The 18,638-nt window shown below is 36.0% G+C and overlaps 1 protein-coding gene across 1 annotated transcript; it reads right to left on the bottom strand.

The window, feature by feature from the left end:
• Positions 1 to 1,870: 1,870 nt before the first annotated feature.
• CCNB1IP1 (cyclin B1 interacting protein 1, E3 ubiquitin protein ligase) lies at positions 1,871 to 8,770 on the bottom strand. The gene is made up of 4 exons (XM_008593028.1): positions 8,731 to 8,770; positions 8,289 to 8,621; positions 4,538 to 4,871; positions 1,871 to 2,231 (listed from the first exon to the last, which is right to left on the bottom strand). The coding sequence occupies exons 2-4, from the start codon at positions 8,583 to 8,585 to the stop codon at positions 2,029 to 2,031; spliced, it is 834 nt and encodes a 277-aa protein (XP_008591250.1). The 5' UTR covers positions 8,586 to 8,621; positions 8,731 to 8,770; the 3' UTR covers positions 1,871 to 2,028.
• Positions 8,771 to 18,638: the final 9,868 nt, after the last annotated feature.

Genomic DNA, 18,638 nt, shown 5'->3' with positions numbered 1-18,638 from the left:
GTATTAAACTCTTGAATACATTTTTTAAAGTAGCATGTAATATTCTTTACTTTTTTTAGTTTTAATTATAGCTTACTTGTACTTCAAACTGATTCTGGGAACCTAATAAAGAAGCAACATTCAAAGCAGAAATCATGAATATACATAAAGTCATTTCTTCAAGCCATTTTCCAACAAACTATAAACTGCATAGGGAAAGAAAATACCTTGTACTGTAATCTATAAAATCTGTCTCAAAAGCTTTAAAATAGGGAAGGATGTTTTAAAACTTTTAAGTCAAGATTTTTCATCCTTTCTTAGACAACATTTTAACTTTGGGGAATAGTAAAAAGAAAACTTGAAGAGATTTTAGACTCTATACTCCTAATGAAGAAAACATTACTTGCTTGTTGTTCAATTATGTAAAGCAGGGGTATTTACTTGCCTTTCTATAATGACTAAATACAAATTATCCTCAAATTATTTTAGTATGACTTTTATTACCTAAAAATAATTTAAAGTAATTCCATTGTAATTCATCCCAAACCAATAAGAATCAATCATAAAATTTAAGAGTTAGAAAACTCTTATTAAGTTATAAGGATAACTTAATTCAAACCTCTTTTTACAGATATACAAACTAAGATCCAGAAAGTTTAAACTCAAACTCGCACAACCAATATATGAAAAAAACCATAACTAGAACCCAGATGTTCTACCTCCCCCACCAGTATGCTTTCAAGTCTTGCTGCTAACAGGACATAAAATTACTGAGAATGTCCTTCAAATTTCTTTCTTGGCTCTACCTTTTAAATAATTAGACACAGTAGCAATTAAGCATAATTTCTGTAATAGCAGTCAGAAATGCTCACTATTTAACAAAGGAAAACAAGGAATAAATCTTCGATATTATTTTAATTAATATAATCTCTTGAGATTAATAACACATAGGTAAATTTTCTGCAATAAAAGTACATTCCTAAATAAGTAAACCCAAGGCAACAGTTGACAAAAAGGTAAAGGAAATAGTTTTATTTTAAAATAAATGCCAATAAATCAACTTACAAAGTAATTTTATCAATGTGAACTATTTTAAAATAAAAATAGCGACTGAACAGACATGCATGAAATTGTACCCTCATTCATTGAAATGAGCACACCTCCAAACAAGTTAATATGAGGGCAAATACATAAATATATACAAATAAATACACATACTCAAATAACAAGCCACAGATCACCCACCATTTTCCAAGACCAAAATTTTCACGGAAATGCACTAGCAAATACAGCAAAATATCAGTGTAAATGAACATATTTACATATACATATATATATAAATACCAGAATCCAAACTGACATGCTTACATATAACACAGGTGCTTATATATTTAGGCATAAACACATAGCTCAGTCAGAAACAGTACAGACAGAAACAATAATGTCATGACCTTTTCACTAGCAATGAAAATTCAACAGTTCAGAGTGAAATTGAGATTAACAAAATACTCGTGCTTTAAATAATAGAAACAATGAAACGGGACTCTAAAGCCACCATCCCCCCACACTGCCACTGAGTTTTTTTGTTTGTTTGTTTTTTTTGTCTTTTAAAACGGGACTCTAAAGCCACCATCCCCCCACACTGCCACTGAGTTTTTTTGTTTGTTTGTTTGTTTTTTTTGTCTTTTACTGTGTCCAGCAACGGATCGCAACCCTCAGTGTCGCCCCCGTACCGGACCGGGACCGGCAACGGGATCGCAACCCTCGGTGTTGCTCCCGCGCCTCGCTCAGCCAGTGAGCGGGAACCGGTCCGTATGTGGGATCTGAACCCTCGGTGGGAGCGCCGCCACGCTTCCCAAGAGGCGCACAAGTGCAGTGCGCCACCGGGCCGGCCCCTGCCACTGAGTTTTTTATAAATTGAAAATGGGAAGACAACTTCAAAGACTTAATATTAATTGCACAGGGAGATTGGTGATTTCTATCTAGAATAAAGATTATTTGCTAAATGAAATCACTGAAAGTGAACACAGAAACACTCTGTAAAGTGAGCTAAATTCTTTTTACTTTGAAGGCCCTGCTAGAGACTTGCTGCTGCTCTAATTCATGACTTGGAGAAGCAAAACTAAAAAAGTTATTGCTAGGTTCAGGTGCTGTGGGAGAACCTGCAAAAAATGGTCTGAACTGAAAATCTCCGTCTCCACCACCCCGATTTCGAACTGGTGTATCGTCCAAAGGAAACTTGGAATTGTTGCCTAGGAAAAAAAATAAGGGCAGAAATTAAGCATCTATTTTCTCATATATCTTTAGGAACAAAAAGACAAAAGTCGTTCAATAAATATTTTTAACAGAACTCCATTTCTATGAAATGGATAAAATAGAGACCTAATAATTGGATAAAGAAAAGAGCTATGAGAGCCCCCTGCCACAGCATACACTGCACCATCTTTTGTAATGCAGTTTCCACTGATGGCCATGATCTCATCACCAAAAGTAATTTGACAATGAAATATGGTTTTAGTAGATCTAGAATTTACAATATCATAATTTTATTTGTTATCTATTTAATCTACTTCTGAGGAATTATCAAAAAAATGTAGTATATATAATCTTTTGTCCGAGGTTCTTTAAAAATAATTGTAAAATGTTGCAATAAACATTATAGAAAATATATGACACGTATGAAATATTGGTATGTACTCATGACCCAATACCAATTAGCATAGCCTTAAGAAAAATCAGACAATAGATTTGACTAAATGAGCATTTAACTACTTCCACTAAATTCTACCTTGGCTGACAGGTTTTAAAGGAATAGGTAACTAAAGGAAAATGCTGACTATATCTGCTTCAAGCTAACAGTGGTAGAACAGGTAAAAAAGTGGAATGAAAAAGAACTGGTGAATATGAAAGAAATTAAAATAAATGTAGACAGTGATGAGAAAAAAATAACATGTACAGTGCCCATTTACAATAACACTTTGACTAAATTAAAATATGATTAACTGAAAGTTAAGCAGAAACTTATTTTTGTTTCAAATCTTATATCTGTTATTCTTCATCTCATCACTTTGCACCTTTTCTAGGACATCATCTCTTCCTCCACTAAATCTTTCTCCTCAGCCTATAAAAAATATCCAAAAAATGAGTATCGAGGAGAGTCCAGCAGAAGAAGCTTCACTTTTTTTCTATGCCAAAGACAATTTATATTAACAGCAGAGCAAAACATGGATTCTGTTGCATCAAGAATAGCATAAAGGGGAGAACTCAAGAAGAAATGAGATTCATTCCATCTTCAAGGCATATAACAAGTAGAAAAGAGCTGGTATCGTCCTAGATTGTGAACTTTCAGAAGCCAATAATCCTATCTGGATAATCTTTATATCCTCATTGCTTAGGATCATGCCTAACAGCCTGGCATATAAAACATACAGTCATGCACCACATAATGACATTTTAGTCAATGTCAGACTGCATATATAACAGTGGGCCCATAAAATTACAATGGCTATACCATACTGCCTAGGTGTATAGTAGGCTATATCATCTAGGTTCGTGTAAATACACTCTATGATATTCGCACAATGATGAAATCACCTAACGATGCCTTTCTCAGAATGCATCCCCATCAAGCAATACATGACTGTATTTGACAAATATTTGATGAATGTACAATGAATAAATGAAAGAACAAACCAACTAAACAACTGACAATAACTTAAGAACTGTGAGGTCAATATTGGCACAGGAAAGAAACTGAAACATGGCCTTCTCAGAGGATAGCAAATGGTTAAGAGTGTAGGCCCTAAAGATAGGTCTGTGACCAAGTTACTTAATTTTCTGTGCCTTAGCTTTCTCATCTGTAAAATAGGTATAATAACACCTACCTCACAGAGTGTTGTAAAGTACATAAATACATGTAAAACACTTATAATAGTGCTTAGCACTTAATAAGGAATCAATAAACGGCAGCTATTATAATCATTATTACCACAACTAAGTAGCTTTTAACTTAAAGCAGCTATTTGCGAACTTTTATTTTGCAGAGATTAACTCTGATTAAAGGTTTAATTTAAGCAAATGTAAGCAAATACAATAGTTAAAAGCAATGATGTACAGGGCCGACCCATGGCACACTCGGGAGAGTGCGGTGCTGGAAGAGCAGTGGCGCTCCCGCCCGCGGGTTTGGATCCTATATAGGGATGGCCAGTGCGCTCACTGGCTTGAGTGTGGTGCAGGCGACACCACGCCAAGGGCTGTGATCCCCTTACCAGTCATAAAAAAAAGACAAAAAAAAAGCAATGATGTACAGGTTGAGAGACACGGATGAAGTATCCCTAGCCTATCATGATTCTAGACCCTTGGAGTCTTCACTCACTCCTTGGAACTGTACAGAGCACAGTATGAAAAATGATTTATTTAAAAAATAGATACTGGAGGGCCAGCCCGTGGCTCACTTGGGAGAGCGTGGTGCTGACAACTCAAGTCAAGGGTTAAGATCCCCTTACCGGTCACCTTTAAAAAAAAAAATAGATATTGGGTATCACATGTTCTTTCTTACCTGATGGGAAACCAAAAACACCAGCCTGTGTAATCATGGATGGTTCAAGGGTGCTTTCTTGGTTAGTAATAGTGATGTTTCGTAGTCTGAGGCTATCATAGAGGCCTTGGAGCTTTTGATACTGGCGATTGCGCTCCATAAGCTTCTCAGAAATGTCACTGAACTTTTTCTTGTATTCTTCGAGCACTTTCTTCATGGAGGTGACCTCCCCTTTCATAGAGGTCAATTCTACATCTTTGCTCTGTATTTGCTGAGTATATATCTTCTCCATCTGTTTCAAATGGCCCTCAGCCTTGCTGAAATTGTATTCTTGATAGAGACGCTCCTGATGTACCTGTCCCAAGAAAGAAAGCAAAGATTTTTAAGGTAACAAGTACAAAGCTATATATTATAAAATGTTATAAAAACACAAAAGGAAAAGAAAGATGCTTGTACAGGGGTTATTACTTTAACATTTAGAACCAAGTTAAGAAGCAATCAGAATACACAATGAGGCAATTATTATAGAAAATAAGAAGTTATATTACTAAATGCATAGAAAAAAATCTGGAGGAATGTTCTCGAACCACTGCCATGATACCACCAAAAGAAGTTTTTGTCTTACTTTAAGTGACATGTATTCCAAAGGTTTTTAAGAAATATAATCCCATTTTTCAAGGAATCCAGAGTGTGAAGAGCAGACTCTAAGATAGCCCCCCATCATCCCTGGCTCCTAGTATTTACACCCTTTATTCCATTCCCTTGAGTGTGGGTGAAACGTGTGACTACAATACAGCAAAAGTGATAGGATGTCCCTTCACAAGTACATTATGTAAGACTATTCTGTCTTACTAGGAGATGCTCTCCCTTGCTTGCTTTAAGGAAGTAAGCAGCCATGTTGGGAATGCCCAAGAGGTAAGTAACTGAGCGCAGCCTCTGATCAGTAGCCAGCAAAAAACTGAGGTCCCAACAAATCTAGACACAGATGTCACACCCTTCACAAAAAATTAATTTGAAACTATGAGATAATAAATGTGTGTTGTTTTAAGCTACTAAATCTGTTGTTTTAACCACTAAGCTTATTACAGAGCAATAGACAACTACCACACAGAGAAATCAATTTTGGCTTATCTTTGGATTTCCTATCTTTTAACTATTGACAGAAAATAAAATATGAGCACTCCTTTTTTTTTTTTTTTTAATTTGTCCATTCTAAATACTTGAATGTAATTCCACCAATTCTGAGTTATCTGTCCCTCCTGTAGGGTCCCATCATACTCTGCACTTCCCTTATCACTGTGGGTATTAAAAATGTATTGTAAATATCCAGTTGTGGTTTTTGTTTCTTTAAATTTTATCACCAGTAAACTGTAGTATCCTTGAGGCGCATAAGTCTTATTATATATACCAAGCACCTAAGAGTTGCATAAAATATAAATGTTTCCTAGTACTCAAAAAATATATGATCAATGATTAAATAGGAAAATAAATAAAGAAAAATACACTTCTGGCTACCTTTATTAACTCATTCACTGGTTTCCACCATATCTTAAAATACGAAAACAATACCACATACACATGTTCAATCAATACCACCCCCCAAATAAGAATCTTCTTTAAGATACAACTTCTATTCATTCAGTCAATAAGTATTTATTAAGACTTAAGACCAGTAACTATGATGGTAACTGATGACTCAGAACGTATAAGAATCAAAGCCTGACCTTAAAAAACTCTCTTAACTACAGTAGATGAACAAGTATGCAGGTAATTACAAAACAACATAAATAATACAATAAAGTTAAGCATAAGAAGATACAGGAGCATGTAAGAGGGGCAACTCACCCAGAAATAAATAATAAAAATATTTACTTAACAGGTGACAAATATCTTTAAGAAGCATTATTATAAATGTGTATGTAATATATAACAATATATTCAAGGACACAATTAAAGTTCTCCACAGGAAGGTCTAAGGTACCAAAGGCAAAAATCATAAAGTGAAAGAGTTAAGGATGTGACTTTGATGACAAGAATACTCATCACAGCACTTTAAAATAACTTAGAAACAAATTATGGTACAACGCAATCATTAAAATTATGATTACATCAAATACACAAAAATTCTAAACTTCTATATGTCCAAACAATTCATTTAAGACAAATAAAAGATAAGAGAAAAAAACATTTCTAGGAGCATATGATTCATGCATAGAGAATTCTTACAAATCAGCAGGAAAAACAACTGCAGCAAGTGGAATAAGCCAACTGAAATTGGTAATCCAAAAAGGAAAAAATACATGAAAAAAATGCAAGAAAATGTATTCATCTGAAAGTACCCAAGAAATGAGTAAAGACCAATAAGATTCTATTTTATCCATATCTAATTGGTGAGTAGAAAGTATGGAGAACCAAACACCCTCACACACTTCTTGAGGGAACACAAATGGATATGCCTTACTGGAGGACAATTTGAAAACACACATGTATTTATCCACTTTCAGGAATTTAACCTTAGCCGATAATAAAGTTTGTGAATTTGATGATAAGAAGGCTCATCAAAGGATTTTTTACAGTTGATTAGAGAGAGCATGGTGTTAAAGCACCAAGGTCAAGGGTTCTGGTCCCGACTGGCCAGCCACCAAAAAAAAAAAAATATTTTTTAATGACTTGGAAACAAATTATGATACAATGCAACCATTAGAATTATGATTATAGGATACATAACTGAAAAAAATATTTAACAAAATATTCACACCAGACATAATATATTGTCAACTTTAGCCATAAAAACTGTATGTGTGGGGAAAAAAAAAAAAACAGAGAAATTTTTTTTAAAAGATGACCAGTAAGGGGATCTTAACCCTTGACTTGGTGTTGTCAGCACCACGCTCACCAAAGTGAGCTAACGGGCCATCCCTATATGGGATCCGAACCCGTGGCCTTGGTGTTATCAGCACCACACTCTCCCAAGTGAGCCACGGGCCAGCCCCAAAACAGAGAAATTTTTAAAAATACAAAATAAAGAGAAACTGTATGTGTGATATTATACTATTTTTGTACAGAAAAAAATGTAGGTTTACATACAAGCAGCCCTCTGTATCCGCGGGTTCCACAGATTCAACAAACCACGAATCAAAAATATTGGGGAAGAAAACAAAAAATAACAATACAACAATAAAAAATAATACAAATTTAAAAAATACAGTATGACAGCGATTTACATAGCATTTACACTGTATTGGGAATTATAGGTAATACAGAGATGATTTAAAGTATATGTGAGGATATGCACAGGTTATATGCAAATATTAAGCCATTTTATATGAAGGACTTAGGGATCCGTAGTTTTTGGTATCCGCTGATGTTCTGGAACCAACATTCCACAGACACCGAGGGATGACTATATACATATGTTTTATATATATATATTTATGTGCAAATAAAAATATAAATACTGGTAATCTCTGAGTGATGAAATTACGGGTGGCCTTTTATCTTGTTACTTTCAGATTTTCAACAATAAACATTACTTTTGGAAAGAAGAAAAAAAAATTTTTAGCAGCTGGCTGCTACGGGGTTGACCTTGGTGTTATAACAGCACTGCGATCTACCAACTGAGCTAACCGGCTAGCCCTGAAAACAACTTATTAAAAAGTAAATTTTCCACACATTCATTAAAAAAATATATAAAATAATGAAGGAAAAATATTAGAAGTTTCCATATATGCCTCAAATCATACTCTTAAAATAAACTAGCCTAAGCACTAACCTGATATGTCCAGAAGGCCAGTGCTCGGGAGCTAATGTCCAACACAATTTCTGGTCGCAGTCCTGCCAATACCATAGCTTTATATTCCTCTGAAGGACTGAGTTCTGTGCGGACAATATCTAGCTTTCCAGAAAGAGTACTGTTGCAGGCAGGGCAGATTGCTGGTGAACGACTAAACTCACCACTGCCATGCTGATCACAGAAAATGTGAGAGCAGGCAGTGACCCATGCATAACCAGAGAGTTTGATGCGACACTTTCGATAATTACAAAGCAACATATCTTCACACAAAGACATGATAGGATAGTGAGGCCTCCAGATGCTGAAGAAATCCTAATAAAAAGTGAATAAAAAAGTACAAATTGCAATGAAAATTAAATAAATAAAATATGCATGTTTTTATTGTGATAAAATAATGTACATTTTATATTTTTGTACTTACTATAATCAATATTTTATAGACTGGCCAGTTAGCTCAGTTGGTCAGAGTGGGGTTATAACACCAGGGCCACATGTGGTTTGGATCCCAGTACCGTCACCTGCCAAAATATATATATAAATATTATATTAATTTCAGTCACTCAACAATATTAATTGTGGTGTGTCTTTGTGCAAACCACTACAAAGGCCATGAAAAAAAAAATTTAAGGAAACAGTTAAAGACACAGGTGGTTCCAAATCTTACTACTGTCAAAAATAATATACAATATTTACAAAGTGAAAACAAGTAAAAATTAAATCAGTGTTTTTTGCCATTCCTCAATACCTAAACAAAAATCCAAATTTGCTATCCATTCACAAGGTCAAGGGTTTGGATCCCCTTACACGCCATCCACAAAAAAAAAAAAAAAAAAATTATCGAGTCATACTGTGCAAGAATATTTTAGTACCACATCTCACACTTGGCAAACAAAAAAGTCCAGGCACTGATTTCAACCATTCTTAAATGCAAAGTATTTTAAGCTACATTTTTAGGTTTTTCATAGATGCTAATTTCTCAGATTCTTTATCTGTGATTTTATACTTCATTTTTTAAAAAAAGAGTTGCTCCCTGCTAGTATTAAATGAAAACTAACCTAATTCATCCAAGTAATGGACCATTATGAAGCCTGAAAATCTGCATAAAACCTACTTTTATGCAGATTTTTTGCCATCAGTATGAAGCCTGAAAATCTGCATAAAACCTACTTTTATGCAGATTTTTTGCCATCAGTCAAACAACCCACCTTTTAATATGAATACTATTTTAAAACGTTTGTAAAAAATAAATACATTCTCTAGGTTAAGTTACTTTTGAAAAAAGTGTTTACTCACGTCGGAGTTTTACTCACCCAAATGGACAGCAATATTCTGGCATACAAAAACAAGTCACGTTTTGTATAAAATAATAGTGACATACCAATGATAAACCAAGCAAAAATGCTCACATTTATTAAAGAATGTTGTTGCCTTGGTCAAAGGCTCTCACACTTTTACCCCAAATGTCCCCACCGAGTGAGTTTCCACAGGTATATGTCACTTGGCAGCCAGTTAAAAGGCCTATTTTACCTCTAGCAGGGTAATGGACACGGGGGACGCAGAAGAGCTGGTAAGTTTTGAAGCTGAGCCCTTTTCTCAGGCAGAGCGAGAAGTGCAGCTAATTCCAAATTTTCCACAACGTGGGGGAAAGAGCCAATTCAGTGCGCTGTAGAAGTTGAGGGGCAAGTTTTAAGATAATTAGACCTACAGAAACTTCACTGCGTATCTGTAGCCCTGCTTTCCCCGTTTGACGAAGAAATAACAATGAAAACAACAATACAAATAAAATACTCAATCTGAGACGCCAAGAAAAAGCGCGGGAAAACGCCGTTGCCTCCGCAGCTGCACTCCCAGCGAGTATCTGCTGCGCTCATAGACACTACGTCAGAGAGCGCGTGCGCGGAGTTGCCCCTGGGCCTGCTGGGTATCCCGCGCAGGGACGCACGTCGCTGTGGATTCTGGGACCCCCCCGGCTGTGCCGCCCGAACTTCAGGCCGTGTGTACACAAGACAGGCACAACTCCGGCACTGTGAGGGCGCGAATCCAACTGTGGCTGGAGTAGGTTTCCCCCTTTGGAACCCCGGAGACACTGTCACTGGATGCCCTGAATTCTCCTCGACTAGCACAATAGTAACATCCTACTTATCATGGGTATATCTTTTGAGAGGAAAGGTCCATTGGCTGAAACAGAAGCGGGGAGGAGCGAGAACTGAGAAGAAAGCAAGACCAACTTGAGCCCCAGCCTCTGGGTACACGCGGGTTTCTGTCCTAGGAAAATTTTGGAAGGGCGAGAACTGAGAAGGCAGCAAGACCGACCTGAACCCCAGCCCCTCGGTACACGCAGATGTTTGTCCTAGGAACATTTTGGAAGTTCCAGGCAGGCAGCACAGGCTTTATAAGAATCATGAGAAATTTCCAGAATTGTGTTACCTGTAATTGGAGAGCTGTCACGTCCATGTTAAGGTAGATTCTGCCATTTTATTTTTTATCCATCTTGGAATAGACATCTTTGCATTAACACATCCTCTACATACGAGAGGTCTTCAAAAAGTTCGTGGAAAGATTCATATTATCTTTTAATTCTATTTTTCCATGAACTTTTTTAAGTGCCCTCGTATTACAGTACAAAGAAATATATAATCTCAAAGTTCAGAAACACAAAGCATTCAAATTCGACTGGTACCTGACTTTGTGATCCTAGCCAAGTTACCTTTGTACTGCAATATGATCCCTTCCTGGAGATATATCTAAGTTAATACATACTCTGCATTAATTCATTTTAACTGCCACATTCTGCAAATACACCGCAATGTATCCATTCTTCTAGTGGACATTGGTTCCAGGTGTTTACAATTAAAATCAATACTACAATGAATCTTCTGTACATTTCTCCTTGACAAGAATGTCTGTAATATATAATACTCAGAGACTTGGTTAGTGTATAAGCATCTTCAAATAAACTAGCTGTTGCCAAACCACTCTCCAAAGTAATACCATAAATTTCGCTGCCCAACAAAGTAAGTCCAGTCTCAGCAACGTGCAGAAGTGTCAGGTTTGTTTTGTTTTGTTTTCATTTTTACAGTGAAATGGTATCTCAATGTTGTTTTGTACAGTTCTTTGATAACTAGTGAAGTTGAGCATTTTTTTCATGTGAATGACTACTCAGGGATCCTCATCTGTGAATTGCCTGTTCATATCCTTTGATTATTTTCTTGATTTGTATGGAGCCAGTTACATGGCATGCAAATCTAAGTTTGAATTTTAGTGTACACAAATTTATGAAATTTTCCTTTTTGTGCTTATGTCTACTCCAATGTCATATCCTATGCTTTTCAATAGTTTTGTTTTTCATACATAGATCTCTAATTCATTCTTCCTAATAAAAGGAATCTGAAAAACAATAAGATTTGTGAAGTGACAGTGACTATAACTTTCAAGAATGCAATCACATTCCAACATCACTCTTTGATGAAATGGCAGTCTTGTTTCATTTTCAGGTTATATTTAACATGCAAAGGGTACAATACACATCAAAATATTGGAAATGGTGTATTTCATTTGCTTTTAGCACGAGATTTAATAGTTACTATCAACTAAACAAATCAACCGACTACAAAGGCAAATCTACTCAGAATAACAAAATTACAGATATGAAAATGTTTCCAAGTGAATCTATTTTATAAAAGTAGTTTAGAGATATTATAATAAAGAAAAAGCATTAGGTTTCAAGTAGTTGTGCTATACTAGAACAACAAATAGAAGTAACTTCCTCACTGTTTATTTTGATACCTTGTTTTTATAGCCAGAAACTGAGAATTCCAACAAAAAGTTTGAAAACCTAATATATTTCTTCTTATTTCTGAAAATGTTCAGCTCACTTGTTTACTATTTTTACACAATCTACTGAATGTTCATGAATTGTATATTATTCGTGAAGTGATTTCAAGGGGATTTGATTTCTAAACTCTGACAACACAATTCGTGCTTACATATCATTTATACCATTTAATTGCAGGTTACTACTTTCATCTTTCAAAAATGGTATTTTTACCATGAAGATTGATTCTGATCTTGCATAGATATTCTAAGTACCTATCAGCTTATATTATGAGTACTTATATACAACATTTCTCTTGAGAGTTTCAGAGATAGTAACACTCCTTTCTATTATCTTTGAATCCTGGGCTGTTAGTATCATCTACTCTAAAACCCATTTGATACTTGGAGTTGTTTGAATAGAGGAATCTTAATCTAAAGAATAGGTTTCATACTCTGGCTAACAGAAGTTATTACAGTTGCATACCATTTGTGTGATTTTTATATAAGCACAAGTATTAAATGTCATTCCAAAAACACAGTGAAGCATACCAGACTTCCAATATTTGGATGTGTATTTTGCACTTCTTACATGTTAAATATACTCTCATGGACGTAAAATTTAACCAATACAATTGAGAAAATTTCAACGTTAAACATAAAGAAGATAGGGGCAGCCCGTGGCTCACTTGGGAGAGTGTGGTGCTGATAACACCAAGGCCACAGGTTCGGATCCCTATATAGGGATGGCTGGTTAGCTCACTTGGGAGAGAGTGGTGCTGACAACACAAAGTCAAGGGTCAAGATCCCCTTACTGGTCATCTTTTTTAAAAATTTTTTTTAAAAATAAACATAAAGAAGAAATAATGACTTTTTAACCACACCTGAATGGTATGTACAACTTAAATCAATGATAAATATCTATTAAGGTTATAAATAAAATGTTCATAATAAAAGATTTCCTATTAAATACCAGTAAGCTTTTATATATCTATTCCTTACATATATAATTTTTGCCATTCTTCATTGCCTCTTAAAGGAACAAGTGTCATAATCAGATATTAAGAATTTTAAGTAGACTCATAGGTATTCAGATAGTTTAATGTACCTATTTTACATCTGAGTCAAAGTTTAAATCCCAGTTATTCCATGTAAATGTCTTGCTAAAACGCTATTAAAATGGTTGCCATTTCCAGGGATTTTTTTTAAAAAGGAGATTTCAATTCAATTCACTTCCAATAGTTTTTGTTTATTCTGGGCCAGGCATTAGGGACAAGGAAGGTATCCTGCTTTCGTGAAGTTTACTGTCTAGCAAAGGATCTAATGCTAGAAAATAATATTTTACTCCTTCCTTTGCCACCTCTTATATTTTTGCAAGCTGATTCTATAACGTTGTAAGGTAGCCAAGGAAGGAGACGCTAGCCGGGCAAAGGATGGAAAAAGATTTTATTAGCAAGCAGCATCAGAACTGCCAGGCTGAGCCGAAAAATGGCGTCAGCACTGAGAGGCAGTTTGGTGTCTTCGTTTATAGGGTTAAGATTAACATCTGGCCTAACTGAGGGAAACGGTTACAGTGTTACACTCTGGGTACTGCCTGTTCAGCCTGCTCATGGGAACAGAGACTTAGGGAAACAGAAATTTAGAGAAACGAAACTGAAGGACAGGGACTTTTCTAAAAGTCAGGCTCTCAGTTTCAGGGACCTAACAAAAACCATTTCTGAAAAGTCAGCTTCCATCTTTAATTTGAAGAATCATCTACCTTTGTGCTGCAAAGAAAAAGTTATTTTTAAAACTTCCCTGAAATGTTTATGAACAACCATCCGAGAGTACTGACTAAACCATTTAAAATTTCAACATGAATGACTTCAGAGTATGTTTAAGTAACTCCCATAATCAATTGACTACACTCTTTCTTTCATAACCTTAGATCAGAGCTATTCAAATACTACTGCAATCAAAGCGTTCTCTATAAACTACATCCCTGTGTTTCAAAGTTAAGTTTCCTCTTCCTTTTTTTTTCAAATCACAAGTACATTTTCTTAATCTCGTCTAGAATCACCACCTGCTTTGAAATTGTTTGACTTTGCAAAAATTAGAAGGCACTAATGGACAGCCAACCCATCCCCTGAGTGAAGACAAGCCAGCTAGCTTTGATATGTGATGGATCAAAATCCCACTGCCTAAGGCTCCACGCAGTGAGAGGAACAGCCATCAAAGTTTATCTCCAGCCATATTATTTTAAGAAACATTTATAAAAAATATAGACATCAAGAGAGTCTTGGAGAATAGGAATCATTACATCTAAATAAGAAATAGAAGACTAAAGGAAAAAAAAAAGAGAGAGAGACCATTAAGGATCAACTCATCCAGCTAGACAAAATGACTAATTTGATGAAAAATAAATGTTAGTGCCAAAATCAAAATTAATCAACTAAAGAAAATGTTATTGAAACAATTATATAAATATTATAGTCCCATTACCATACAATGCCTAATTTTAGAACTAAATTAGGCTTTGGGTGCCAGGGTGAAGGTAATGAGGGGTAGGCCAATTGGCAGAAAGACACATAAGTAATAAAAACAAAGATGATTTTTCAAGCTAAAATGCACATAAAAATGTTTAAGCAGAAACATATTGCAGTATAACCTGTTTTTAACTTAATGTGTCGTGAATACCCTTCCATTTCAATCTACATAAACCTATATCATTACTTTTAAGTGACTGTATAGTGTTGCATTATATGTTCTTCACAAAATTGATTTAACCCACTCAGGGATTTCCCTTAATCTTATGACTGATAAAATAGTGATTAGTTTAAAACTGCCCAGCTAAGTAGCTGATAGAATTATACCAGTTGCTAGTGCTTTTTCTGTAGTGTTTGAATTTTTAGATTAAGGACTCCTGACCCTAGTTCTGTCTCAAAGAGATATCACAGAAGATAAAAGTACAACGAATTGTTGGTTGTTGTATCAAATTCATAATTCAAAGATTTAAGATTTATCTGGGATCACAGGCTAAATTCCACTAAGAATTTCAACAAGCAGAATTCAATACGAGATGTTTGCTCCTAGTGTTAGTCTGTTCAGAGTATGTGTTTAATCAGGGTGATCAGCTGAAACTTGAACTTAACATGCATTTCATCATGGCAAATTGTAAATGACAGGTGAAGGGCAAACCACCAGCAACTCCTTATCTCTAAACCAGGAAAACCCTCTTAAGGTTGGAACTAGAGCTTGTTCAACTACCAAATTTCAGCCTCTAGTAACACTGGTCCCCAAATCTTGCTAGGTGATTAGAAATTCAAATAAGGTAAAAATGAAGATTTTTTTCTCACACTTTTATCTGGTATCAGATGAATCTAGCTTTTGTCTAGGAATAAAGTTGAACTATGAGCAACTACCTAGCATCATCTCCGGAAAATAAAAGTGGATAAACAAATGTTATGATTACATAACAACTCACACCAGCATATTTCACACCAAGTCACAAGGAAAATTAGAGTAACTGTTCATTCTTTATTTGAATCTCAATTCAGTAATACAAATTATTAACCATTTATTTGGAAAATGTCATCAAATGCTCAAGCTCAGTATCAGATTAGGGCAGGATCTCTATACAAGCTCAACTTTGTATAAATTTAAAAATTCAGTTAGTTCAGTTTCTCAGAGTGCAGGGTTATAACATCAAGGTCAAGGATTTTGATCCCCGTACCGGCCAGCCACCAAACAAACAAAAGTCTGGATAAAACTGCACAATAAATCTAACCAATCTCTGAAAGGCTATAAAAGTCAGCCTGACAATAAGAAATAAGTATGCAAAAAGAGGGAGCCAAAAACTCACTAAGATTCAGATAAATGAGAAGGTAATCCAAAATAATTTTTTCAAAGCATGTTTCAATTTCATTTCAGCCAATGCCAATTTTATTTAACCTTGGCAATCCTTTGTCACAATAACTGAAAAAAAAAATCTTCCCCTAACACAGGAAAATTGAATTAGCATCATCTGGAACCCAAGTCTGACACAAGATGGCCATATAAGAAAAAGGCTTTAATTTCCTCTTCCAGAGTTTTGAGTGTAATCTAAATTTTGAGGTGAAATACAGACTGGACTTGCAGTCCATCACTGCAGACAACCTTCAGTCTATTCCCTACTCTTCACCTAATTACTAGCTAGAAAATGTTTTTTAACACATGTAATGACCATTTAAAACTTATTAGCTAGGGCCGGCCCGATGGCGCACTGCTACAGTGCGCTGCTTGGGGGTGCGGCGGCGCTCCCGCCGAGGGTTCGGATCCCACATACAGACCGGCTGCTCACTGGCTGAGCGAGGTGCGGGCGCAGCACCAAGGGTTGCGATCCTATTGCCGGTCACGAAAAAAGACAAAAAGGGAAAAAAAAACTTATTAGCTAAAAGTATTACAATTAGGCCGGCCCGGTGGCGCACTGCGATAGTGCGACGCTTGGGAAGCGCGGCGGCGCTCCCGCCGAGGGTTCGGATCCCACATACAGACCGGCTGCTCACTGGCTGAGCGAGGTGCGGGCGCAGCACCAAGGGTTGCGATCCTGTTGCCGGTCCCGGTCCGGTACGGGCGCGACACTGAGGGTTGCGATCCATTGCCGGTCACGAAAAAAGACAAAAAGGGAAAAAAAAACTTATTAGCTAAAAGTATTACAATTATACTTTTATCCGTGCTCCTTTTCATGTTAAGTGTGGAGATTTAAAAATCCATAATGTCAATACAATTTAGCCAGAAAGACAGGACTCATGAAAATTAATGTACCAGGAAGTAAGTGGCAGAGAACAATAAGGTTAAGAAAAGAGAAGAAAAAAAGAAGAAAGAAAAAGTATTGGTCAAGGAAATCTTCATGAATAAAAAAACATGGGTCTTGAGTGGACCTTAAAGTTGCATGTTCAATAAGTAACTACTCACCATATATGGGCACTTAATTAAAATTAAAAATTAAATTACTCAGTCACACTAGTTACATTTTAATTGCTCAATAATTATATGTGACTAATGACTGCCATATTAGATGGTAGAACATTTCTGTTATCACAGACAGTTCTATTGGACATCAATGCCTTAAAGGATGGGTGACTTAATAAGTTGACAGAGAGGAAGCAGTGGCTCTCATTCTTAAAAATCCTACTATCTGTCAAGCACTATAAAAATTGTTTCATTCAATCTTCACAATCCCACATTTACAAAGAAAATTGAGGCTCAGAGAAGTTATATAAACATCCTAAGACTTCCTAACAAGTAAGAGCTAGGATTTAAATCCAGTTGTCAAAACTCTTCATCACCATGGTACCCTCCTACATGGAATAAGAAGCAAAGCTACAGAAGACAGTTTGCTTTAGAATGTTATTAGAATTATATACTGGCTCAGTAGGTGAGAAAGCAACTGAGGTGCTGTAAGTACCTCAGAGAGATATAACCAGCATTATTTTACTCCTTCATTGTCCTATACTTGAATAATGTAAAATGTTTTCAGATCAGCAGCATACAAGATTAAGAGAAGCTGGCTGGTTAGCTCAGTTGTTTAGAGCCCAGCCTTATGACACCAAGGTTATGGTTCAGATCCCTGTAACTGGCTAGCCATCAAAAAATATACAATATATATTAACTGAGGGAACATAGATAGGAAGCAAGACATGGTGTCAGAGATTTATTTTTATTTTATTTTAAGATGACTGGTAAGGGGATCTTAACCCTTGACTTGGTGTTGTCAGCAACACATTCTCCCAAGTGAGCTACCCAGCCATCCCTATATGGGGATCTGAACCCATGGCCTTGGTGTTATCAGCACCACACTCTCCCGAGTGAGCCACGGGCTGGCCCTAGAGATTTCTATAGTTTCAACAGTGTCTACCTCAATACAGGTTGAAGAGGACAATTTCTCTTTCTGTTTATCTCAACTCACAAACAAAAGCCAGATTGCAAGAGACCTGGTCTTTGTGTCCTTGACACATAGCACAAAGCCTAGCACCTAAATAATCATGTTAAATATGTAATGCCTTTTCCAATGTGTGATGCTCCCTAGTCATCTAATCCTAGGATTCTAGTCATACTTCAGCAAGTGTAGTTCTACCATTCAAAGGCCATTTCATATTTACTAAGTATTTTGTAAATACTCCATAAACAATCAATAACTCACTCATTTCATTGACGGTGGGCAGTTGCTTCAAAGTACTGGTTTTCAGGGGCCAGCCTGTGGCTCACTCAGGAGAGTGTGGTGCTGATAACACCAAGGCCACGGGTTCAGATCCTTATATAGGGATATCCGGTTCGCTCACTGGGTGAGCATGGTGCTGAAAACACCAAGTCAAGCGTTAAGATCCCCTTACCGGACATCTTTTAAAAACAAACAAACAACAACAAAAAAAAACCAAAGTACTAGTTTGCAGTACCAAAAGGTTTATTTTACATGTGGGAACTGATGCTTTATGAGGCCTAACACAAACTACAAATTAATAGTACTAAATCAGCAGATGCTTTTGTTTTAAGATTATA

This window comes from Galeopterus variegatus, unplaced genomic scaffold (assembly GCF_000696425.1).
Source record: "Galeopterus variegatus unplaced genomic scaffold, G_variegatus-3.0.2 Scaffold8633, whole genome shotgun sequence".
NCBI classification, from domain to species: domain Eukaryota; kingdom Metazoa; phylum Chordata; class Mammalia; order Dermoptera; family Cynocephalidae; genus Galeopterus; species Galeopterus variegatus.
This window is presented reverse-complemented; position numbering and strand designations above follow the sequence as displayed.

Bases quoted from the DNA above. Each gene is read 5' to 3' on its own strand.
- CCNB1IP1 (XM_008593028.1), bottom strand. From the start codon at position 8,585: ATGTCTTTGTGTGAAGATATGTTGCTTTGTAATTATCGAAAGTGTCGC. The intron at 4,872-8,288 runs GTTAGTGCTTAG...TTCTTGGGACAG, and splicing joins TGGCCTTCTGGACATATCAG to GTACATCAGGAGCGTCTCTA. The intron at 2,232-4,537 runs GTAAGAAAGAAC...TTTTTTTCCTAG, and splicing joins TGTTTTTGGTTTCCCATCAG to GCAACAATTCCAAGTTTCCT.